The 27,074-nt window shown below is 43.2% G+C and overlaps 1 protein-coding gene across 2 annotated transcripts in view; it reads right to left on the bottom strand.

The window, feature by feature from the left end:
* The window catches only part of stard9 (StAR-related lipid transfer (START) domain containing 9), a 374,404-nt gene that overhangs the window by 121,762 nt on the left and 225,568 nt on the right, over positions 1–27,074 (bottom strand). For both annotated transcript variants that reach the window (XM_078562913.1, XM_078562914.1), the window contains exons 19-21: positions 24,248–24,330; positions 18,485–18,591; positions 9,891–9,941 (exon numbers count right to left, since the gene is read on the bottom strand). In XM_078562913.1, coding sequence (XP_078419039.1) covers positions 9,891–9,941; positions 18,485–18,591; positions 24,248–24,330 — 241 coding nt within the window. The remainder of the gene's footprint in view (positions 1–9,890; positions 9,942–18,484; positions 18,592–24,247; positions 24,331–27,074) is intronic.

Genomic DNA, 27,074 nt, shown 5'->3' with positions numbered 1-27,074 from the left:
CAACTGCTTCAATTACAGTGATTCCTAAATCACTGTATCTTGAAAAGTTGAGTCAGCAACAGCTAGAGAAATCGCGTATAGAATTACGAAGTTATAGAGGAGAGAAAATTCCCATAATTGGAAGTGTGTCAGTACCAGTCACATGCAATGAACAATGTGCTAAATTTTCCATCATCGTGGTGAAGGGTAAAAAACCAACCTTGTTAGGAAGGAACTGGTTAGCATCATGTAAACTAAATTGGAGTGAGCTTTTTCACGTCAAAGGACATTGTAGGACAATGTGATCAATTTTTAAGTCCTTAGGCATTTCGTGAATCCGGCAAACTGATTCCAGGATGCCAGGCTAAGGTATGGGTTCGGAGGAATGTGAAACCAGTTTATTGCAGGCCTCGCCTAGTATCTTATGCTCCAAAGGAGAAAGTAGAGAAAGAGCTGAAAAGACTTGAGACTGAGGACATTATCTCTAAAGCAGAACAGAGTAATTGGGCTACTCCCACAGTGGTAGTACCAAAGTCAAATGGTAGCGTAAGCATAAGTGGTGATTATAAGGTAGCCATAAATCAGGTACTGGAATGTAATTCACCTGATCCTTTGCCAAGTGTGGAGGATTTATTCACAATGTTGTCAGGAGGCCAGATATTTTCAAAGCTCAATCTGACAAATGTCTATCTGCAACCTGAGTTAAACAATGAGTCTAAGTCATATTTGACTACTAATACACGTATGGGTCTTTTTCAGTTTCATAGGCTGCCATCTGGTGTTGCTTCAAGTACCCAGGACTTTCCAAGGGGTGATGAACCAAATTTTGCAAGGAATTCAGGGAGTAGTTATTTGGATGACATAGTTGTTTCAGCTCCAAACAGGCAGACCCATGATGACAGGCTGAATAGGGTGCTCCAATGTTTTTAAAAGCATGGAGATGGGCTACATCCTACCAAGAGTTGAGGTTCAGGCAGTAAATATGCACCACGCCCTCAGAATATCTCTGAGTTCAGATCTTTTTTGGGGCTAATGAATTACTACGGTAAATTCATACCAAATTTGGCAACCTTAGTGCATCCATTGAATGAACTCTTGAGGAAGGGAATTGGACAAAGGAGTGTGACAAAGTATTCAAGTTGTGTAAACGTCAATTGGTAGATGGTACCATGCTTGTACATTACAATGTGTCCAAAACGATTGAGCTGGCATGTGATGCCTCTCCATACGTAGCGGGTGCTGTGAATTCTCATGTATTGAGGATGGTGAGGTGAGACCAATTGGCATTTGCCTCATGCACCTCAGTGCCAGTGAACGAAGTTATGCTCAGATAGAATGTGAAGGACTGTCTTTGATTTTTGCAGTAAAATGATTTCATTAATACTTGTATGGTCACAGTTTCACGATTGAAACTGATCATAAGCCACAATGCAAAGTCACTAACACCCATTTTAGCTGCAGACCACATGCAGAAATGGGTTTGATTTTGTCTGCTTGTCAGTATCATAATTCCGGTGCAATGTCTAGATTACCATCCTTATCAGAGGTAGAGCCCAACAGGGAGGATGTGCTTTTCACTTGTAGATGAGTTGCTAGTCACAGCAGATGGCATTGGTAGAACAATTTGTAAGGGCCCTGTTTTGGCAAGGGTACACGACTATATTGCAAATAGGTAGTCAACACAGGTACCAGATTAAGAAATCAGGCCATTTTTTATGCATAAGAATGAGTTGTCAGTTGATAAAGGTTGTGTTATGTGTAATTCCTGAAAGGTATAGATCACAGTTGCCATGTGATCTTCATGGTCAACACTTAAAGATGAACTTGACAAAGAGTATAGCGAGAAGCCATCTTTGGTGGCCAGGGTAGGATAAGGACATAGAAGACACAATGAAACAGTGTAGAGTATGTCAACTACGAGAAAAGAAGCTGTCAGTGGTACCTTTGCAACCATGGAAATGGCCAATGAGAGTGTGGCAGAGGCTGCACATAGATTTTTGCAGAATTTGAAGGGCAATGGCTATTCATCATCATAGGTAGTCAAAGTGGTTTGAGAGGTTCCCGATGAATTGAACTAACAAAGCTAACAAAACTAGATATTTTGTGTAGTTTGTTTGCTGCTTATGGATTCCAAGAAGAAATTGTGCCTGACAACATACCTCAGTTTTGTTCAGAAGAATTTGTAAAATTCATGAGAACGAACGGGTTAAAGCACAGAGTTCCACCGCATCATCCTGCTTCAAATGGAGCAGCAGAGCACATAGTACAAATTGTTAAGTAAGCTCTTGTTAAGAAAATGCTATATAGAAAATTGGAGAAACAACAGCTGTCATTAAATCATAAAGTGGTGAATTTTGTATTTACTTATCATACCACATCGCACACTACTACTGGCAGAATGCCAGCTGACTTGTTAGAAGATAGCCTAGAACACGGTTTTCATTGCTGAAGCCACATTTAGCACAGTCAGTAGAAGAGAAACAATTCAGGCAAAAAGACAGTCATGATAGGGGTAAAGTGAAATAAGGAAGTCTGAAGTTGAGCTAGAATATTAGAGTAAAAAATCATCATAAGTGTTTGAAGTGGTTAACAGGATGAGTCATGAAAATATGTGGTCCTCGCACATACTTGGTCAAGATATTTAATAGGAGAAAGATTAGGTTTGTATGTATAGATCATGCTTACCTTCAGAGATTCATAAAGAAGGAAGTTGGGAAGAATCAAATGAGTCTGATGAATTGGATAGTTGGGATATCAGTAAAGTGCCAATAGTTACTCCGACACAAGTTGTGCCTGAAACCAGTTCAGATCTGAGTTAGAGTCAGGCAGACATGTCTGATGAAGTGGAAGATTTAATTGAAGGTCAAGGGCAAACTCGGTCTTTGGAGAAAAATTCTCCTCAGACTCAGGCCAACATGGGTCAAGGTCCTTTCGTAAGTTCTGAAAGTTTGGGTCAAAAAAGGTGGTATCCTCTTAGGAATAGGAAGCCAGCAGTTAAGTTTGATTTGTAAATAATTGAAAAACAAGGAATGTATATAAGTTGTATGAAAATTGAACATTGTGTAACTTTTTCATTCGGAGGGAGGAGTGTAATTGCACCCCCTTGTGGCCATTTGTGTATGCATGTATATAAACCAAAACCAGAATAAACCAGCTCATTTGGGTACTCGAACTCCATATGTATGCATCAGTGTTTTTGTTCTCCCAAGATATCAGAAGCCCCATCACCCCCTCCCCTTGATTCTTTTGCCAATTAGCTATGCACAATTGAGGGACACAGCCAATTGAGCACTGGGGGCAGGTAGGAAGTTGTCGACTCCACAGTAGCCTCAAGGTGATCAAAGATCCAGGTGCCTTATTTAAACAGCACTTGGCTAGACATCCACTCTCTGCAATCCAGCAGCATCATTCTGCCTGTCTGACAGGCAGATTTTGAACTTAAACTGCTGCCACAACCCCTCCCCACCTGCCACACGAATCCCTGGAGCTGCAAGCCATCACCCGCCACCCTCCCTCAATCACCTTTGACCTCCCCTCCATCGCCCTAGCCCTGCATTCTGTGACCCTCAAATAACCTACCTTGATCAATTGTCTGTCAAACTAGAGTTACCCCCCAACATCAAAGCTGCCCCCAGAACCCTGGACCTGCTCCCAGTCACCCTCAACTTGCCAACTGTTATCCTTAACCCTTCCTCCATTACCCTTGACTTGCCCTCAGTTACCATCAACTCTCACAGCTCACCATTGATGTGCCCTCAATCATTCTTGATCTCCCCTCTGTCATGCTTTAGCTGCCTTCGGCTACTTTTCTTCTGTCGTCCAGCTCCCTCCCTCTGTCCCCCATAAACCTTCTTGGTTTGTAACAATCCAACCTCCCTCCCTTGGACAGCCATGCCCAACCTCCCTGAACAGCCATGCCCCGACCTCCTTGACAGCCATCACCTGCGCTCAATGTAACAGCTCAGCCTCCTCTCGCCTGGTCCAACAAAGCTCCCTATTCAAGAAATGCAGCTCGTATTCACACCAACCTCACCAGGAAAACTGCCTCACCAGCTGCATGCCACCTTTAGCCAGTCATGAATCTAAAAGGCACGTGTTTCTCATTTGCTGCCAATTTAATCACAAAAGTAAAATTCAGTCTAGTGACCATGTGTCTTAATGAGTACGCAGGACATGCTAATTTATTAAAATAGGTTCCTGCCGCTTGCCATTGGGAACCATGACCCACTTTAATCCACCATTAGCTTATTTCCCCACTTTCATCCCACCATCAGGAAGCTGATATTTTGCCTCCCGTGCAATCAGTGCCTCTGCAACCATGGAAAGGGTCAACTAGAGTGTGACAGAGACTGCACATAGATTTTGCAAAATTTGAAAGGCAATAGTTATTCATTGTGATAGATAACCATTCAAAGTGGTTTGGGAGGTTCCCAATGAATCGAACTAACAAAGCTAACAAAACTAGATATTTTGTGTAGTTTGTTTGCTGCTTATGGATTCCAAGAGGAAATTGTGTCTGACAACGTACCTCAGTGCATTGGTTCTCGCTCCTGGGAGCTTCACTAAATTCTGCTCACTGAGTGTAATAATAAAAAAACCTGCAATGAGATGCCTTAATGGTTCTCTTTTTACATGATGGATCTAACTTCAGTAGCGGCTTGAGGCAAGTACAGCACAGGGTTTTTAAATGAAACTTTTGTTTCATTTTCTGCTTCTCTTGCTACCATTGCTGCCTCAGCTTCCTGATAAAGTGAGCAAAACAGGGAAATGTAGGAAAGTCCACTTAGGATCCAAGGAAGATAGATCAGAGTATTTCTAAATGATGAGGCGCTAGGAAATGCAAATGAGCAAGAGAATTAGGAGATCAAGTACAAAAATCACTAAAAGTTAGTGAACAAATACAAAAAGTATTCCAAAAAGAATCTTGGCCTTTGTTTCAAGGGGGCTGCATTCAAATGGAAGTTGTTAGAACTGTACAGAATTCTGGTTAGACTCTATCTGAAGTACTGAAATTAGTTCTGAGTCAAACTCTAGGAAAACTCTAGGAATGTCCAGGTATCTCCGGGACATAAAACGTTTCTCGGACTGCTGTTCCCGTCGCATTCTGAGATCCACACTCAGTGCCATGCGCCGCCATATGAACACACTCGACCTCTCCCTCCAGCAGCACCGCCGCACCCTTTTTCAAAGCTGCGCGTGCCCCCAGTTTCATTTTATTCTTCGCCTCATCCGTCGCCTCAACAAGAAACTTTTTCTCTTTCTCTCAAGTGCTAAGGAACGCAAGCTCCAACAACTCATCGACTCCAACACCCATCGGGGACCCTCCACCCCTGCTTGTCCCTCCGTCCTCACCCCATCTTCCAATCCCAGCCCCAGCCGCGTATTCACTATACCCCCTGACCTTCCCCTCTCCGATGCTGAACGTTCAGTGCTCAGCAAAGGACTTGGTTTCATACCCTTACGCCCTCATCTCAATGAATTTCGGGCTCGGCATGATGCTGAACTCTTCTTCCGCTGTCTTCGTCTCCGTGCTCACTTCTTTGGGCAGGAGTCCTCTCCCCGTTCAACGGATCCTTTTACCCACCTCCAATATTCTCCCTCCACTTGGACCCCTCCCTCTGGATTCTTACCTTCTCTTGATCTTTTCATTGAGAACTGTCGGCGTGACATTAGCCGTCTCAATTTCTCTGCTCCTCTCACCCATTCTAATCTGTCTCTCTCTGAACTCACTGCACTCCGTTCTCTCAGGTCCAACCCCAACATTGTCATCAAACCCGCTGACAAGGGTGGTACTGTTGTTGTCTGGCGCATTGACCTCTACCTCGCGGAGGCTGAGCGTCAACTCGCAGACGTTTCCTCCTACCTCTCCCTGGACCATGACCCCACCACAGAACATCAAGCCATTGTTTCCAGGACTGTCACTGACCTCATCTCCTCTGGAGATCTTCCTCCCACAGCTTCCAACTTGATAGTCGCCCAACCTCGGACGGCCCGCTTCTACCTCCTACCCAAAATCCACAAACAGAACTGTCCTGGCAGACCGATCGTGTCAGCCTGTTCCTGCCCCACGGAACTCATTTCTCGTTATCTTGACTCCATTCTCTCTCCCCTTGTCCAGTCCCTTCCCACCTACATCCGTGATTCCTCTGACACCTTACGTCACATCAACAATTTCCAGTTCCCTGGCCCCAACCGCTTCCTCTTCACCATGGATGTCCAATCCCTCTACACCTCCATCCCCCACCAGGATGGTCTGAGGGCCCTTAGCTTCTTCCTTGAACAGAGGCCCCAACAATCCCCATCCACCACTACTCTCCTCCGTTTGGCTGAACTTGTTCTCACACTGAACAATTTCTCCTTTAACTCCTCTCACTTCCTCCAAATAAAAGGTGTGGCTATGGGTACCCGCATGGGCCCCAGCTATGCCTGTCTCTTTATGGGGTATGTGGAACATTCCTTGTTCCAGTCCTACTCCGGCCCCCTCCCACAACTCTTTCTCCGGTACATCGATGATTACTTCGGTGCTGCTTCATGCTCTCGTCGGGACCTGGAAAAATTTATTAATTTTGCTTCCAATCTCCACCCCTCCATCATCTTCACATGGTCCATCTCTGACACTTCTCTTCCCTTCCTTGACCTCTCTGTCTCAATTTCTGATGATAGACTGTCCACCAATATCCATTACAAGCCTACCGACTCCCACAGCTACCTCGACTACAGCTCCTCACACCCCGCTTCCTGTAAAGACTCCATCCCATTCTCTCAGTTCCTTCGCCTCCGTCGCATCTGTTCTGATGACGCTACCTTCAAAAACAGCTCCTCTGACATGTCCTCCTTCTTCCTTAACCGAGGTTTTCCATCCACGGTCGTTGACAGGGCCCTCAACCGTGTCCGGCCCATATCCCGCGCATCCTCCCTCACGCCTTCTCCTCCTTCCCAGAAACATGATAGGGTCCCCCTTGTCCTCACTTATCACCCCACCAGCCTCCGCATTCAAAGGATCATCCTCCGCCATTTCCGCCAACTCCAGCATGATGCCACCACCAAACACATCTTCCCTTCACCCCCCTTGACGGCATTCCGTAGGGATCGTTCCCTCTGGGACACCCTGGTCCACTCCTCCATCACCCCCTACTCCTCAACCCCCACTTATGGCACCTCCCCATGCCCACGCAGAAGATGCAACACCTTCCCCTTCACTTCCTCTCTCCTCACCGTCCAAGGGCCCAAACACTCCTTTCAAGTGAAGCAGCATTTCACTTGCATTTCCCCTAACTTAGTCTACTGCATTCGTTGCTCCCAATGCGGTCTCCTCTACATTGGAGAGACCAAACGCAAACTGGGCGACCGTTTTGCGGAACACCTGCGGTCTGTCCGCAAGAAAGACCCAAACCTCCCTGTCGCTTGCCATTTTAACACTCCACCCTGTTCTCTTGCCCACATGTCTGTCCTTGGCTTGCTGCATTGTTCCAGTGAAGCCCAACGCAAACTGGAGGAACAGCACCTCATCTTCCGACTAGGCACTTTACAGCCTTCTGGGCTGAATATTGAATTCAACAACTTTAGATCTTAAACCCCCCTCCCCCCATCCCCACCCCGTTTCTTTTCCCCCCCCCACCCGCCTTTTTTTTCAATAATTTATATAGATTCTTCTTTCCCCACCTATTTCCATTATTTTTAAATCTAAAACTAAAACCTTTAGTCTTTCCACCCCACCCCCACTAGAGCTGTACTTTGAATATCCTGTCTTGCATTCTTAATTAGCACTTTTCTCAGACAAAGACCACCACCTTCAACACCTCTTTGACCCTTTTGTCTCTGACATCTTTTGATTATCTGCTCACACCACACCCTCAATGTGTCTCTTCCCCCCCACCCACCTTAAACCAATTTATATTTCTCCCTTGTTGAAACTATGCTTCAGTTCTGCTGAAGGGCCATGAGGGCTCGAAACGTTGACTGATTTCTTCTCCGCCGATGCTGCCAGACTTGCTGAGTTTTTCCAGGTAATTCTGTTTTTATTTTGTCTAGGAAAAATATAATGGGCTTGGAGAGGATGCCACAGCAACAACTTGTATTTATATATTGGCCTTAACATAGTTAAATGCCCCAAGGTGCTTCACAGTAATGTTATCAAAAAAAGATTTACACATAAGGGGATATTTGGCAAATAGTCAAAAGCTTGGTCAAAGAGGTAGGTTTTAAAGAAGGAACTGGAAGTTGAGAGGTGGAGAGGTTTTATTCTGGAGCCTTGGCAGCTGCAGGCACTGCCACCAATTGGCGGAACAATTAAAATCGGGGAGGCTAGAATTGGAGGAGCGCAGAAATAGGGCTGGAGGAGGTTACAGAGATATAGAGGGGTGAGCCCATGAAAGGATTTCAAAACAAGGATTAGAATTTTAAAATCGTGACTTTGCTTAACTGGGAGTCAATGTAATTCAGGAACACAGGGGAGATGGGTGAAGGAACTTGAAAGTTAGGATAAAGGCACCAGATTATTGGATGGCCTCAAGTTTATGGAGGGTGGAAGCATGAGGCTGGTTAGAAGTGAGCTGGAACAGTCAAGTCTAGAGGTAATAAAGGAGTGCAGTGCAGACTCACCAGATTGATATCTGGGATAAGCAGGTGAACGAGTTGCATAAACTTGGGTTGCAGTCTCTTGAGTATGGAAAATTAAGGGATGGTCTAATTGAGAGATTTAAGATGATTAAAAGATTTGATAGGGTAGCTAACAGGAAGTGCTTCTTCACACAGAAGGCACTGGAAATGTAGAATTCTCTCCCCCAAAAAGCTATTGAGGCTGGGGTCAATTAAAAACTTCAAAAATAAGATTGATATATTTTTGTTAGGCAAGGATATTAAGGGTTACAGAACTAAGCTGGGCAAGTGGAACAGGCTTAGGAGGTGGATGGACCACGCCTGTTTATATGTTTCTAAAATAGTGCCATGGGGTATTTTACAATCATTTGAGAAAGCAGATGGGGACTCTGTTTAACATCTCTTCTGAATAACGGCACCTTCAACACAACAGCACTCCCTCAGTACTTCACGCAAACGTTAGCCTAGATTAAAGAGTGGGACTTGAATCTAAGACCTTGTGACTTAGAAGTAAGAGTGCTACCCACTGAGCCACTGTTGACACACAAATGATTCTGAACAGATCCATTTGCAAAGGAATTCACTTAAGAAGAATCACTTTTATCTGGGTACAAAAGCAAAATACTGGAAATTTCAAACAAAAATAGAAAATGCTGGAAATACTCAGCAGATCGGACAGCATCTGTGAAGAGAAACAGGCCTGTCATGACATCTTCTGTTTTTATTTCTGTTATCTGGGTACCTTGTGCCTGGAAGCTGGTCTGTTAGTGTATCTCACACAGAAATGATGAAGAGCCAGTTTATACATGTCACTAGAATCTAGCCCTCAGAAATAGGCTCTGTGCATTGCTGGAAAAGCTTGAAATGTGAAAGACACAATCCATTTGACATTAAAGGATCATAATTTCAAAGGTTCAGACCATCGAACCATTTGTATAATGTGTGATGCAATCTTAAATCACTGAAATGATAGATTAGCATTTACAGACAAATCTTTAAAACATGCGAGTGACAAAAATATAGAATTCCTATCTACTTTAAGAGATGTGATTCCATTTCTTTGCTGTTAAAACTCATATGAGCAAAATAAACCTTTGTATGTTAACAGTATTTCCAGATGAACATTGTGACATAAAACTCACCCCACAAATTAGACAGACTAAAATGCAACAAAAGTACATGGAAAGACAGATAATCTCTACTGTTGGTACATTCTATGAATAAGCTGAAAATTATAGTAAGCAGATTTTAAAGTTTCCCTCGCCTTCCAAAAAACAAAGGACAGGATACAAATGTTTAGGCCAGTTTCTCACCTGGTTTCATTCAGCTCCATTTCTTCATCCTTGTCTTTGTCATGTTCCAAGCTGTAAAAATGCAACAGATCAGCTTCGTTAGAACACCTTCACTTGTCCTGGTGACAATCTTTCTTTTGCAAATATACAAATCTCAGTTCCCAACAGAACAGAAAGTCAAGCAGGCTACAGAAGTATTACACTGTTGCCCAGTCCTGGTTTTGAAGTGCAACACTCTCCTGTCTTTACATTTAAAGCCTGTGCCTTGCAGCCTTATTGGAGCTAATCCCAATGGCAGATCAGGAGATCCACGAGAAATAGTTCCCTCATGGCTGTCGGAACAAGAAAAGTGGGGCAATCCTCACTGGGGAGTGCCATGAACTATACAAGACACACACTACACTCCGGGAGTCAACAGCACCACAGACTAGGGTACTATCATGCAGTGGTTATACTACTGGACTCGTAATCCTGAGGCTGGATTAGACCACGGAATATAAATTCAAGTACCACCATGACAGTTTAACCATGGAGCTATCGATTACCATAAAAACCCACTGGTTCACTAATGTCCTCTGGAGAAGGAAATCTACTGCCCTTATCCAGTCTAGTGGCTCCATTCCCACCCCCTATATGGTTGACACTTAACTGCCCTCTGAGGTAGCCAAGAAAAGCCACTCAATTGTATGAAACTCAAGGCAACTAGGGATATGTAATAAATACTGGCCTTGCCAGTGGTGCCAACATCCTTAGAATGAGTAAAAAAAGACAAAACAACTCATGATTACTGGTGTTAATCACAGCCACTTGTCACCAATGTAGGGCAGAGAGCAACATGAACAGAGGGCCATATAACCAGTGTGGGAAGTTGAGAATTTGTTGACAGCACGATTTCAGTGAAGAGGGGAAAGGGTGTGCTTCTTTTTACTTCTGATGCTTCTAGAGGTTTGTGTAAGTTTTAAGCAGTAGATAGCATAAGCAGTAGGTAGGGGAGGTGATGGTGTAGTTGTATTGTTGCTGGATTAGTAATCCAGAGACCCAGGGTAATGCTCTGGGCAGCCAGGTTTGAAACCCACCATGGCAGATGGTGAAATTTGAGTGCAATAAAAATCTGGAATTAAAAGTCTAATGATGACCATTGTCGATTGTTGTAAAAACCCATCCAGTTCACTAACATCTGTTAGGGAAGGTAATCTGACTCCAGACCAAGTTGACTCTTAAATGTCCTCTAGCAAGCTACTCAGTTGCATCAAACTGCTACAAAGTCTCAAAAAAGGAATGAAACCGGAAAGACCACCCAGCATCAACCTAGGCACCGGAAACGACAATTTAGCCCTGTCGACCCTACAAAGTCCTCCTTATTAAACATCAGGGGCTAGTGCCAAAATTGGGACAGCTGTCTTACTGACTAGTTAAGCAACATAGTCATCCTCAGGGAATCATATCTTACAGATAATGTCCCAGGCATCACCATCCCTGGGTATGTCCTCTCCCACCGGCAGGACAGACCCAGCAGAGGTGGTGGTACAGTGGTATACAGTCGGGAGGGAGTTGCCCTAGGAGTCCTCAACATCCACTCCAAAAGGTCAAACATGGGCAAGGAAACCGCCTGCTGATTACCACATACCGCTCCCCCGCTCAGCTGATGAATCAGTGCACCTCCATGTTGAACACCACTTGGAGGAAGCACTGAGGGTGGCAAGGGTGCAGAATGTAGACTTCAATGTCCATCACCAAGAGTGGCTCGGTAGCACCACTACTGACCGAGCTGGCCGAGTCCTAGGACTAAAGAACACAGCTGCTAGACTGGCTTTGCGGCGGGTGGTGAGGGTACCAAGAAAAAGGAAAAACATACTTGACCTTATACTCACCAACCTGCCTGCCGCAGATGCATCTGTCTATGACAGCACTGATAGGAAGTGACCACCACACAGTCATTGTGGAGGCGAAGTCCCGCCTTCACATTGAGGATACCCTCCATGTTGGGTGGCTAAATGGGAGAGATTTTAAATAGATCTAGCAACTCAAAACTGGGCATCCATGCGAGCCATAAGCAGCAGAATTGTACTCGAACACAATCTGTAACCTCATAGCCCGGCATATTCCCCACACCACCATTACTATCATGCCAAGGGATCAACCCTGGTTCAATGAAGAGTGCGGGAGGGCATGCCAGGAGCAGCACCAGGCATACCTAAAAATGAGGTGTCAACCTGGTGAAGCTATAACACAGGACTACTTGCATGTCAAACAGCATAAGCAGCAAGTGATAGACAGAGCTAAGCGATCTCATAACCAACGGATCAAATCTAAGTTCTGCAGTCCTGCCACATCCATTCGTGAATGGTGGTGGAAAATTAAGCAACTCACTGGAGGAGGAGGCTCCACAAATATCCCTATCCTCAACATTGGGGGAAGCCCAGCACATCAGTGCAAAAGGTAAGGCTGAAGCATTTGCTACAATCTTCAGCCGGATGTGCTGAGTGGACGATCCATCTCGGCCCCCTCCGGAGGTCTTCAGCATCGCAGATGCCAGTCTTCAGCCAATTCAATTCACTCCACGTAATATCAAGAAATAATTGAAGGCACTGGATAGTGCAAAGTCTATGGGCCCTGACAATATTCTGGCAATCGTACTGAAGACTTGTGCTCCAGAACTTGCTGCACCCCTAGCCAAGCTGTTCCAGTACAGCTACAATACTGGCATCTACCCGGCTATGTGGAAAATTGCCCAGGTATGTCCTGTACACAAAATGCAGGACAAGTTAAACCCTGCCAATTACCACCCCATCAGTCCACTCTCGATCATTAGTAAAGTAATGGAAGGAGTCATCAACAATGCTATCAAGCGGCATTGCTATCAAGCGGCATTGCTTAGCAATAACCTGCTCACTGACACGCAGTTTGGGTTCTGACAGGGCCACTCAGCTCCTGACCTCATTACAGCCTTGATTCAAACATGGACAAAAGAGCTGAACACCCAAAGTGAGATGAGAGTGACTGCCCTTGACACCAAGGCCGTATTTGACAGAGTGTGGCATAAAGGAGCCCTAGCAAAACTGGAGCCAATGGGAATCGGGCAGAAAACTCTCCACTGGTTGGAGTCATACCTAGCACAAAGGAGGTCAATCATCATCTCAGCTCCAGGACCACTGCAGGAATTTCTTAGGGTAGTGTTCCCAGCCCAGCCATCTTCAGCTGCTTCATCAATAACCTTCCTTCCTTCATAAGGTCAGAAACGGGGATGTTCGCTGATGGTTGCACAATGTTCAGCACCATTCGTGACTCCTCAGATACTGAAGCAGTCCATGTCCAAATGCAGCAAGACCTGAACAATATCCAGGCTTGGGCTGCCAAGTGTCAAGTAACATTCACACCACACAAGTGCCAGGCAAAGACCATCTCCAACAAGAGAGAATCCAACCATCGCCCCATGACATTCAATGACATTACCATCACTGAATCATCACTATCAACATCCTGGAGGTTACCATTAACCAGAAACTGAACTGGACTAGCCATATAAATACTGTGGCTACAAGAGTAGGTCAGAAGCTAGGAATCCTGTGACGACTAACTCACCTCCTGACTCCCCAAAGCCTGTCCACCATCTACAAAGCACACGTCAGCATGGTGATGGAATACTCTCCACTTGCCTGGATGAGTGCAGCTCCCACAACATTCAAGAAGGTTGACAGCGTCCAGGACAAAGCAGCCCGCTTGATTGCACCAAAACCACAAACATTCACTTCCCTTCACCGATGCACAGTAGCAGCAGAGTATACCATCTACAAGACGCACTGCAGGAATTCACCAATGTTCCCTAGACAGCACCTTCCAAACTTAGACAGTACCTACACCACTTGGACTGCAGTGGTTAAAGAAGGCAGTTCATCACCACCTTCTCAAGGGCAATTAGGGATGGGCAATAAATGCTGGCCCAGCCAACAACGCCCACATCCAGTGAATCGCTAAAAAAAAAAATCAGTGTTTTAGCGCTAAGTTTATTAAAGCAAACAAGCAGAAACCTTAAATAAAAGCAGAACATGCTGGAAGAGTAATAAATTCTGATGAAAGGTTTTGGACCTGAAACATTAACTCCATTTCTCTCTCCACAGATGCTGCCAGATCTGCTGAATATTTTCAGCATTTTCTATTTTTACTTCAGATTTCCAGCATCTGCAGTATTTTGCTTTTGTATTAGTTGAAAGGAAAACTTAGAAGAGACCAAAAGGTAATTATTTATAAATAAGTACATACTAAGATTAGTGAAGGATCAAAGGTAAAAGGACTAAGATACCCAAATAAGGTTTAAAAAATCTTGAGATTTTCCAACATTGCCTGCTGGGCTGGGGTAGACTACACCTGGACCCGGTGATACAGGACAACAGTTGGTGAGTAATACAACTTGTTGCTCTCTAAGCTAGGGGAGTGGTGCAAATTAGGGACAAGGAAGCTTTAACTAATACTTTATTTAAACTATAATTAAATTAAACGACCATATTGAATGGCTGTATGACTTACTCCTGCTCCAATTTCTTATGTTCTTAGAATAAGCTGACCTCTAGTGATTTCCAATATGCAGGTGGAAAACTGGATCAATGAATGTCAGGCATTGGAAAGCAAGCGCAAGAAGAATAAATATGTGCTAAAATGCAAGGGAAAACTAAATCGCACTTGGCACAAAGTTTCACAATTAAGGACTGACTAGAAGAAAACGTTGAAGAAGTAGAAACAAGATTGAAGATAAAAACAAATTGCTGCAGATGTTGGAAATCTGAAACAAAAACAGAAAATGTTGGAAAAACTCAGCAGGTCTAACAGCATCTATGGAGAGAAAAAAAAACTAGATTGAAGATGTAGTTTGTTTGCAAATGGTGCTGACCTTCACTCCGTGCCCCTGTTGCTCCAGGACCTGGCTCCAATATGAGCGTACATCACGAAGTAGAAGCCAAGACTGCAAGCCAAAAGTTTAGCCTCCTTCTCCCGGCCTGTAAACCCCCCCAACATAAATAATAAAACCAGGCACATTGGGGAAAACAATATCGTGCAGTGTGGCTTTATCACTCCTAGGTTCTGTGCTTGAATGTAATGCACTGCTCAAGATGCACATTAGGCAGCATCAAATGAAGATTGAAAGAGCAGTTGAAAGACACCACTGAACATGAACACTGATGGCATGCAATAGTTATTTTTGCTGTAAAAAGGACTGCTTCAATCACACCTTTGCACAATTCTCCATTTAATTTTAATTGCTACAATTCCGGAAGTTAAATCTGTATCCAGATACTTAAGGAAAGACCAAGATACATACTTATTACCAAATTTACCAAGCTCTACACAATATTTTTCAACCAGATAAAGCTCTTGTTCATCCTCGCTATTATTTATTCCTGGCCTTTCACCCATTCTTAAACAAATGAATTGACCCAAAATTAAGCCGAAAACTTAGCCCATTTGCCTCTCTGATTTGCATATACCCCATAAATAACTGCTTGGAAACAACGCACAATTTGAACCAGTGAGCCTACAGGCGGCATTATTTAGAATTCAATAACTACTGGTAGCAGTTTACACACAATAATTACAATCAGATATTAGGAATGCAGTAGTACAAACGCAACATAGCAAAGCATTCCAAGATGCTTCACAGGAGCGTTATCAAACAAAATTTGACACATGAGGAGATATTAGGGGAGGGTAACAAAAGTTTGGTCAAGAAGTAGGTTTTAAGGGGCATCTTTAAGGAGGAGAGAGAGGGGTTTGGGGGTGGGGGGGGAGTTGCAGAGCTTACGGCCTTGGCACAGCTGTCAATGGTGCAGCAATTAAAATTGGAGATGGTCAAAGGGGCCAGATTTGGATGAGCCCAGAGATCTGGGGGGGGGTTGTGGGGTTAGAGGAGATTAGAGAGAGGGAGAGATGAGATCATGGAGGGATTTGAAATCAAGGATGTAGGCCAGCAAGCACAGGGGATGGGTGAATGGGGCTTGGTGTGAGTCAAGACACAGGAAACAACCCAGGAGTACACTGGGATAAGCAAGTCAAGGAAATGGTTGAGGGTTTCTGCAGCAAATGAGATGAACCAGGTGAGAAGTCCAGTGATGTTTTGGAGGTGAAAATATGCACCCTTAGTGATGGGGAGAATATATGGTTGAAAGCTCATCTCAGGGTCAAATATGACACCAAGGCTGTGAACAGTCTGGTTCACAATCAAGAGCGCCAGGGAGTGGGGTGGAGTAGTTGGCTAGGGAATGGAGTTTGTGATGGGGATCAAAGACAATGGCTTCGATCTTCTCAATGCTTAGTTCAAATAAATTTTGGCTCATCCACTACTGGATGTCGGACAAACAGTCTGATAATTTAAAGGCAGTGGAGGCCTTGAGAGAGGTGGTGGTAGAGCTAAATTCCATCAGTGTACATGTGCAAACTGACATTGTGTTTTCAGATGGTGTCAAATAAGAGGGGGCTCAGGTAGATCCTTGGAGGACACCAGAGTTAACGATGCTGGAGCAGAAAAAGAAGCTACTCAGTGATACTCTGGTTGTGACTGAAAAGATAAGAATGAAACCAGGTGAGAGCAGTCCCACCCAGCTGGCAATGGTGGAGAGGCATTCAAGGAGGATGGTGTGGCCAACTGTGTTAATGACTGCAGACAGGTCGAGAAGGATGACAAGGGATAATTTACCACTATTACAGTCACATGGGGTACCATTTGTGATTTTGTAAGAGCTGTTCTGTACTGTAGCAAGAAAAGCCAGCAACCATGTTTTACTGGTAAACCATCACTTCCAATTATCTAAGTTCTGCTGCTTTCAGATCCCTCCATTGTCTCACACACCCCCTTCTCTGTAATCACCATCAGCCCTAAAATTCACCAAGATCTCTATGTTCCTAAGATTCTGGTCACTTGGGCATCCCTGATTTCCCTCACTCCAACACTGAAGGCCATGTCATCAGTTGCCGAGACCCTAAGCTCTGGAATTTCCTTCCTACATCTCTCCACCTGTCTCCTCTTAAGACATTCCTTAAAAACCTGTTATGAGACAGCCTTTCGGTAAAGCTGAGTCATTAAAAAAATCCCAGAGGGAACAACTGTCATAACCTATATTTTAAGTGGTATGTTTGAGATGCAGCTCTAAATTTAGGACCATCAGTTCTCGAGAGGTTTTTCTATTAAACTAAATGAGCATTTTATTAAGTTGCCACACATTAAACACATACACATGGCTACAAATTACTACTATCATAACTTTTAACAAATTCCCAGACTAATCTCCATTAAGGCAACAGCAACCCAAAAACTTTCAGCAGGCACCAGGCAAAGCATTTTCACCTTACAAATTCAAAATGAGGTTCCTTTCACTTTGGTTCCTGTAGAGGTAGTTGTAGGCTTACAGCTGTTTTGATCTTACATTGCCTCTGCTCTGCACACACGAAAACTGCTGAAGTTATACCTAGCACAGCTCATTGAATGTAAATTCTCATTACATCACCAGCCTCTTTAAACCCACCTCTTCTAACAATAAAACCCCTTTCATAGTACCAATTTTATTAGCAATATAAACATATTGCATGGTCTCTGCTCGCTAGGTGCCAGATTTCACCCCACTTGAATGCTCTATTCAAAAAATGCAAATGTACTCTACCTCTCTTACATCTCAAAAGCACTTCAAAGCACCCAGGCTTTAATTCAATTCAGACACACCCACAGACTAAACCTCTATTTTAAAAGAAAAATATTTTCCAATAATATTGTGTACATTAATAGCTTCATGACACTATCCTTCTGACTAAGTTCTGGTCATCTGTCCTAATATCTCCTTACGTGGCTCTGTATCAAATTCTGTTTCATAATGCTTCTGTGAAGTGCCTTGGGATGTTTCACTACATTGAAACGCTAAATAAATGCAAATTGTTGCAAGATCGATAAACTGGCTTACATTTAAATCATAATAGAATGTGGTATATCTAGAATTAACATGATTCTTATGCTGGCAATCTGAATACTGGTCAGCTCTGAAATTGTGTGAAATTTAGTGTCCAACTGCCTGACATACGTAGTTAAATTCATTTGGCCCCAACCTTAATGCAGACATATATGTGTGTTCATATAAAAACACAGGGTAACTAATAATGATTAATACTAAAATTTAGAATTATTTTACAGTTAAATATGTATTAACTCGAAGTAAAGCTTTCTGCAGTATAAACATTAGTTTAAGACATAGGCATTCAAATTAAAGAATTGAATCCACAGGAAAACATACTTGGTTAGCAATGAGATTAAGCTGAAGTTGAAAAGCAAATCCATTTCTGGCACTGCATTAACATTTGAAAAATGATACAGGATTCTGAATATGCATTTCATTAGTTCAGTAAGGCTTCAAAACAAATCAAGCGGCCAGCTTATTCTTGCAGGTGTTGATGGGGCAGGATTTAGAAAAGATTGAGCTTGTTGATTGAAATGGCCTTTTTTTGTGCCTAAAAGATCTTACTTTCCCACTCCAATTGCTTGATTGTACACTGGCACTACTTTTGAAACAGTAATTCACTATCATTTGGCGAGTTACATATGCCAGCATCCAGTTGGTGGTTCTCACAATTGAATCTCCTACCTTGCTTGCATGAGAGGAGATAAAACATAAGGAGGGGAAAAGTTGAATTCTCCATCCAAATCCAGCCACTCACAGGAGCCACTGCTTGCCAGAGACATACTGCTACTCTATACAAAGGGGGAGAAAAATACAGATTATATGAATTGAAGATAATATAAATCAATTTATTTAAAAATTTAGCATCCTTCCATATACAGGCAAGCAAGGTAATTTGGGAGAGGAACACTGCAGCCATGCCTGATTCAAGGTTCAGGTAGGAAGCACAGTTCAAGCAGGCAAGACAAGTCAAACATGTTGGATCCTGGTCACTAGTTTAGTTGGACTAATGGATCCAGGTTGCACGCTTGTTTCAGGATGGCTGAGATGGTACCATAGACAGAGTAGATCAGCAGACAGTTTTTATGTAGAACACATTCTATTTATTTACAAAGGAACTCAACAGCTGCACTTGTGTGCTACAACTTAAGCCCTGTCTCTACATTACAGACTCTAACTCTACACTATTCGTTACTGACTACTAAGGTAGCCCGCACTACTCTGCTATTGGATACTAGGATCACGTGATCTTCATTATAACATTCTTCTTAAAGGTATATTACACATCAGATTACCACAGCAGCCCCTGTACTCAGAAATATGTTTTACAGTTACAATTACAATTTTTCTCAAAATAGCAAATTATTTACACAGATAAGTAATTTAAAAATTCAGTCTTTCTGGGGGTTTCCTTATGCATGTAGAACATCTCAGCTCTACAGCTTCAGATGCTTTGTCAGGAACCTCCTTTTCCGGTGTCCGAACGTCAGGTTCTTCGGTAGGTGCCTGCGAATCTGTTTCCTCAACTCTTGCAGGTACAGCTGATCATTCAGACACGTGCATTCAGTCGAGTTCTTTCAACAAGGCAGATGTTGACATAGTCATGAACATTGGGGGAATCATTTCCTGATACTTTGTTTCTCTCCTCCTTACATGATCTCTATGTCTCCACATGACTAGGTCTTCCACTTTCATGTGGTAAGAAAGAGGTCCAGTCACTCCAGTTATCTCACCTGTTAATCTCTTGGGTCCTTCTCCAAAATTTTTCACATATACCATATCTCCTACGGTAAACTTTGTTACGACTATGCCAGTCATGTCCAGTTTTCTGACTTCCCCGACTCCTTTCCACCATTCCCCCACCCCCTAAATTTGACGTTATTAAGCTCAATGTCGTTCTCAGATGGTGTTTCATCAACAACTCCACAGGTGTGACACCTTTTGTGGTGTGAGGGGTGATCCTATAATGGAAAAGAAAACGTGCTAGCTTGGTCGCTATGGAGTCTCCAGTTAATCTCTTCATGTCAGTTTTGAATGTTTGAACCGTTCTCTTGGCCAGTCCATTTGATGAAGGGTGGCACAGTGAAGTTTTTACAAGTGGTACCATTGAGGCTGATAAACTGTCGAAACTCAGCACTCATAAATGGCGTGCCATTTTCTGATACAACCACTTCTGGTAGTCCGTTGATGGTGAAACTTTGTCATAGCTTGTCAATTGTAGCAGAAGATGTTGGTGACTCCACCTCATATATGTCCATCCATTTTGAGTGAACATTAACAATGAGAAACATTGTTACCATAAAAGGTCCTACATAGTCAATATCGCACCCATGGCCTTCCTGGCCGCTCCCACAGGTGTAACGGAGCTGTTGGGGGTAATTTTTGCACTTGCTGACATTGCATATAGCTTTTCACTAAGCTCTCTATTTCTCCATCCATTCCAGGCCACCATAGGTAGCTACGTGCCACGGTCTTTATTCGGGAAATGCCTGGATGTGCACTATGCAGTTCAGTTAACAATGGCTTTCGCCCTTTTGGAGGAACAATCACTCAAGCTCCCCACAATAAGATACCATCCTGGCTAACATCTCATATCTTCTGTAAAAGTAGAGTTTCATTTCTTCAGTTTCCTGTTCTTGTGACCAACCATGAAGAACTTGTTCTCGTACTTTGGATAAGACTGGGCCTTGACTTGTCCAATTTCTGATCTGTCTAGCACATACTGGTGATGAATCTAAGAAGTTTAAAAATAAAACGAGTTCTTGAGGAGCTGGAACATTCTTATCGTTTTCTTTCAAAGGCAAACGACTAAGTGCATCAACGTTTGCAATCTGATTTCCAGGTCTGTGAATGAAAGTATACTCATACACTGCCAGAATCAACGCCCAGCTCTGTATTCTTGCTGAGGCTATGGGTGGTATAGCCTTGCCCTTGCTGAACAATCCTAGCAAAGCCTTGTGGTTCAAAACGATAGTAAAATGACAACTATGTACATACTTGGTGAAATTTCTTGACACCAAAGATGATTGACAACCCTTCTTTTTCTCTCTGAGTATCCCTTTTCCGTTGTGTTGTGTGTTTTTGATACATATCCAATAGGCCTTTATGAGCCATCGTCCATTCGATGGGAGAGCACAGCTCCCACTCCATAGGGTGATGTGTCACATGTCAAAGCTAACTCTTTTCTTTGGTCAAAATATACTAATAGGGTGGATAAGTGTAACAGCTGTTTTACCTTTGTGAAAACTTCTTTCTGTGGTGTTGCCAAGACCAACATCGGTTTTTCTTGAGTAGGTAATACAGGGGTTGCCAGTTCTGTCGACAAATTAGGCAAGAAGCGTCCATAGTAATTGATCATCCCCAAGAACGATTTGAGCTCGGAGGTGTTCTTTGGCGTTGGTGCCTCTCTAATGGCTCTTACTTTTTCCTCAGTTGGATGGAGGCCCTGTAAATCTATCCTGTGAACTAAATAAATTCTCTTTCGCTTGGAACGTGCACTTTTCATTTTTCACCTCTGAGAAATGTTTCAAAACTTCTTCCAAGTTTGCTAAATGCTCCTTTTCAGTGAGTCACCAGAACATCATCTAAATAAGCTACAACGTGAAGCAATCCCTGCAGTAAACTTTCTATTGTTCTCTGGAATATGGCGCAAGCTGAGGATACACCAAAAGGCAAATGGGCATATTGGTACAACCCTTTGTGTGTATTAATTGTGACAAATTTTTGGGAGGTCTTCTCTAACTCCAATTGTTGATAAGCATGACTCATAGAGCTTCGTGTAGGCGGTTCCACCTGCCAGCTTAGCATACATGTCTTCAATTTTTGTATAGGGTGTCTGTCCAACTTAGCCACTTTATTAACAGTCAATTTGTAGTCTCCACAAATTTGAACGCTTTGGTCAGATTTAAGTACAGGGACGATTGGTGCTGCCCATTCTGAGGACTGCAGAGATTGTATAACTCCCAGTTTCTATAACCTGTCCAAATCGGCATCTACCTTTTCCCGCATTGCATAAGGTCTTGCCTTCATAAATCAGGGAGTGATCTCTGGATCCACATGAATTTTTGCTTGTAGCCCCTGGATCTTTCCAAGTCCATCTTGAAAAACTGTGGCATATTTTTGTAGTAGCTCAGGTGGTCCACTGGCTCTCAGTTGGAAGATCTTAGCCCAATCCCATTTAATTTCTTTCAGCCAGTTTCATCAAAGGAGGCTTGGCCCCTCACCTGCTACCATGATCAAGGGTAACTTTACTGATTGACTTCCGTACTACACAGTAACACTGCTTATGCCTTTGATTTTGATGCCTTCTCCCGTGCAAGTTTTCAATTCGGCATCTGTTTCTTCCAAATTTATCTTACATTCTCCATAATTTGGCTATGTGAAGGTATGCTTGCCTATCACCGTAATGGAAGTTCCTGTGTCCGCCTCCATTCTGATAAGTGTATCGTTCACCCTCACAGTCACATGGATTGGTTCTGTTCTTCCTAACCGTTGAATTATACAACAAATAAATATCTGAATCTGTTACTTCAGGCTCTTCTACGCTATGGATATTTTTTCTTTTGATTGAAAATCTGCCTGATTCTATCCCTGCAATGTCTCATGAGGTGTCCGATTCGATGACAGTAAAAACATTCAATTTTTTTCCATTTATTACAAGGTTGTCTGCTTCCACCTCTGTTACTGTTATTCCATGTTTTCGCTGCTAACTCATTTATTTTTATTTGGCTGAAAGCGGTGGCTGCTTCCTGTTTCTCATCAGAGCTGTGCATTTTCATGCCCTTTTTGGCTGGGGCTCCCTGCCCAACATGGAGGACGGCACCATTTTGCACTCCGTGTATGGCTTTCGAGTCCCTCACCACGCTTTCCATATTTCTAATGCCTTCTGAAAATCCAAGTTTGTTTCAGACAGTAATCTCTTCTGAATTGTATCTTCATTTATACCGCACACCAAAGCATCTCTAAACATATCATTTATATATGACCAAACTCGCAACATTCTGTTAACTGTTTCAGACTTGCCACATAACAAGCAACTGCCTCCCCTGGGGCTCTATTTCTTGAATTAAATTTGAACCGTTGTATCGTTACCAAGGGCTTGGGCTGGTAATGACTCTTCACAAGATTCACTAAGTCATCAAAACTTTTCAAATCCGGGGCACTGGGTCAAACTTTGAATCAATCCATAGGTCTTACTCCCACACGTGGATAAGAGGATCATTCACCTCTTTTCCTCCCCCGCAATGTTGTTAGCTTGGAAAAAGAACGCGAGGCGTACAAAATAATGAGACCAATTGTCCGCGGTTGGGTCGAAAGGATCAACTCCTCCAAACTGCGGCATGCTTCGAGGGGGCTGCTTCGACGATTAGCATGGAAATTCCACTTACAATTATGGTGCGAGGTACGGCCCAAGTTCAGTTCACTCGATTTCCTTCCTCACTTTTTCTTGCTTTTTTATCGTCCTTCCTTTCTTTTTCTTGCTTTTTCCCTTGTCGTCAGTTTATTGGATCCTGGTCACTAGTCTAAGTGGACTAATGGATCCGGATTGCACGCTTGTTTTGGGATGGCCGAGTTGGTACCACAGACGGAGTAGATCAGCAGACAGTTCTTATGTAGACCGTATTCTATTTATTTACAAAGGAACTCAGCAGCTATACTTGTGTGATTACAACTCAAATCTTGTCTCTACATTAGACTCTAACTCTAGATTACTCACGACTGACTACTAAGGTAGCCCATGCGACTCTGCTACTGGACACTAAGATCATGTGATCTTCCATTATAACATTCTTTTTAAAGGTATATTATACATCAGATTACCACAAAACGTTAATGTCCTTTCAAGGTAGGAAACGCCAATTAAATCAAATGAATCATCTCTTGGCGTTGATCCACTATCATAGTGTGAGAGCAAATTGTTGTGCGAGCACATGGATAGTTCCGATCTGAATAGGAAAGGGGCTGCAGTATTAACTCAGACCCAAATCCATTTCCACAGTCATGTGTTGTTATCTGTTTCCCTTAGTTATCGAAGATAGCTGTTTCCTGCATGTGTAGAGTCATCTGTTGTGTATTCTAATACATGGCTGCAGCCTGATTGCAAGGCTGCCCACAGTGTGGGTAAGGGTGAATTGCCTGATTTTGTTGGGACTGCTTGATCTTTCTAGGTTGCTTTTTGTTCTTATTGCAAACTGTATTCTGTGCTGCTCGAAGGAAACACTGCCACTTTTACTTTATAATTTTCAAAAAAATTAGCCTAGCCTGTGTTCCTAGGCTGTATATTCTATCTAAAGATGTTTTGTAGGATTCCCAGTGATGGACAATGCGGATCTCATTCTTTCCAAGCTTTTTAAACACACCAAGAAGTAGGGAATTATTAGACCTGCCACAGTGCAAACTACAAAAACATTTAGTAATTAAGTACATATGGTCAGAGTATAAACTCACAGCTCTCCTTTGTCTCAACTTTGCAGCTTCGGTTGGATGGTTAAACCTGAATTTGTGCACTTTTCCTAATACTATAACAGCACCTGTAAAAGAAATTGAATCATGCTAAATAAAGCTCAGAAGTAATGGAAGACCAGACTCTGTTATTCCAGAGCTATGGACAACATGTAGGCATGATTACCTCGCTACAAAAAGAAACAGAAAACACCAGCATTCTTTGAGACAAGATATTTTAAATAATTTTTTTAACTTTTGGCAGAAAAAAAAATTGTGGTCGATCTGTGGAACAGAGTTGAGATATTTTCCTGCTAACTTGGCCTCTTGGGTACTTTATGCTTGCATGTGATACAAATCGATTGCTGCTGCTCTTGTAATCAGACAACGATTGTAATGGCTTGTAAATTTCTGGCTCCAGGTTAGAAGGATTCAGTGCAAAATTTTCTTTTTATATAACACGCTGCAGCTGTAACAAGGTGTGATACATCGAAGTGTGATGGGAATGTGCTAAACGCAAGATCTTTTACATATGTGGCACCCGCATGATCTAGCTCATGGTGAGTTTGTGGAAATGCAAATTCTCTCATCATGGCTATATATTTACAGTCATTGAATAAATCATCTTGCATTTTTACTACAAGAGCATTGTAGTGATATTCCCATTCTTGAATACCATGATGATGCTCATATGAAAACTTGAAATTGAAGTTTTCATTACTATGATAGGTTTATTTTATTCATTAATGGGATGTGGGCATCACTGGCTAGGCCAGCATTAATTGCCCATCCCTAATAGCCCGTGAGGAGGTGTTCATTAGCCTTCTTGAACCACTGTAGTCCATGTGGTGTAGGCACACCCACAAGGAGGGAGGGAGTTCCAGAAATTTGACCCAGCAACAGGTAAGGAACGACAATGTAGTTCCAAAACAGGATGGTGTTGTGGCTTGGACGGGAGTTTACAGGTGGTGGTGTTCCTATGCATCTGCTGCCCTTGTCCTTCTAGGTGGTAGAGGTTGAGGGTTTGGAAGATGCTGTCGCAGGAACCTTGGTGAGTTGTTGCAGTCCATCTTATATACGGTACACACTGCTGGTCACTGTGTGTCGGTGGTGGAGGGAGTAAATGTTTAAGGTGGTGGATGGCTGCGAGATGGGGGGATGCAATCAGGTAGGCTGCTTTGTCCTGGATGGTGTAGAGCTTCAAGCATTGTTGGAGCTGCGCTCATCCAGGCAAGTGAAGAGTATACCATCACACTACTGGCTTGTGCCTTGTAGATGGTGGACAGGTTTTCGGGAGTCAGGAGGTGAGTTACTCGCCACAGAATTCCCAAACCTCTGAATTGCTCTTGTAGCCACAGTATTTCTATGGTTGGTCCAGTTCAGTCTCTGATCAATGGTAACCCCAGGATGTTGAGAGTGGGGGATTCAGCAATGGTATTGCTATTGAATGTCAGGGGGAGATGGTTAGATTCTCTCTTGTTGGAGATGGTCATTGCCTGGCATTTGTATGGTGTGAATGTTATTTGCCACTTATCAGCCAAGCCTGAATATTGTCCAGGTCTTGCTGCATATGGACATGGACATGGACCACTTCAGTATGAGGAATCGCGAATGGTGCTGAACATTGTGCAATCATCTGCAAACATCCCCACTTCTGACTTTATGGTGGAGGGAAGGTCATCAACGAAGCAGCTGAAGATGGTTGGGCCTAGACATTACTCTGAGAAACTCCTGCAACGATGTACCGGTGACATGAGATGACTGACCTCTGACAAACACAACCATCTTCCTTTGTGCTAGGTATGACTCCAATCAATGGAGAGTTTTCCCCCTGATTTCCATTGACTTCAATTTTGCTAGGGCTCCTTGATTCCACACACTGTCAAATGCTGCCTTGATGTCAAGGGCAGTAACTCTCACATCACCTCTGAGCTTCAGCTCTTTTGTCCATGTTTGGACCAAGGCTGTAATGAGGTCAGGAGCTGAGTGGCCCTGGCAGAACCCAAATTGAGCGTCAGTGAGCTGGTTATTGCTGAGTATATGCCACTTGATAGTATTATCGGCTTTGCTGATGATTGCATGCTGCTTCTGCTGTTTGGTTTGCAAGTAGACCTGTGTTGTAGCTTCACCAGATTGACACATCATTTTTAGGTATGTCTGTTGCTGCTCCTGGCATGCCCTCCTGCACTCTTCGCTGAATCAGGGCTGATTCCCCAGGTTGTCAGTAATGGTAGAGTGGGGGATATGCCAGGTCATGTAGTTACAGATGGTGTTGTGGCTTGGAGGGGAACTTACAGGTGGTAGTGTTCCCATGCATCTGCTGCCCTTGTCCTTCTAGATGGTAAAGGCCATGAGTTTGGAAAGTGCTGTCGAAGTGTTGTAGTGAAAAAAGGATGTATTCTTATTCAGTGCTTTCACTGTCTTAGAAAATTAAAGGTATTGCTCGCATCAAAGCTAAAACCACATTTTTTCTGCTTGAGGTTTCTAAAAGTTTTTCCGAATACTGAGATGGTAAAGGCTCTGTAACTTAAAGCGCAAACAGTTTGAAGTCAGCCATTCCAATTTAAGTGGTTTGTGTTTTAAATAACAGAGTGGAATTAGTGAAGCCTCCCAGCCATATTTCTCCTTCACTGTCCCTGGGTCAAAATCCTGGAACTCCTTCATAACAGCACAGTGGAAGTACCTACACCATAGGGACTGCAGTGGTTCAAGAAGGCAGCGCACCGCCACCTTCTCAAGGGCAATTAGGAATGGGCAATAAATACTGGTCCAGCCAGCACCACCTACATCCTGAAAACGAAAAAAATGATAAAGGGATTCGATAGGGCAGATA

The sequence above is a fragment of the Cetorhinus maximus genome, chromosome 18, assembly GCF_964194155.1.
Source record: "Cetorhinus maximus chromosome 18, sCetMax3.hap1.1, whole genome shotgun sequence".
In the NCBI taxonomy this organism is placed as follows: Eukaryota; Metazoa; Chordata; class Chondrichthyes; order Lamniformes; family Cetorhinidae; genus Cetorhinus; species Cetorhinus maximus.
Note: the sequence above shows the minus strand (reverse complement) of the source record. Positions and strands in the feature narration are given on the sequence as shown.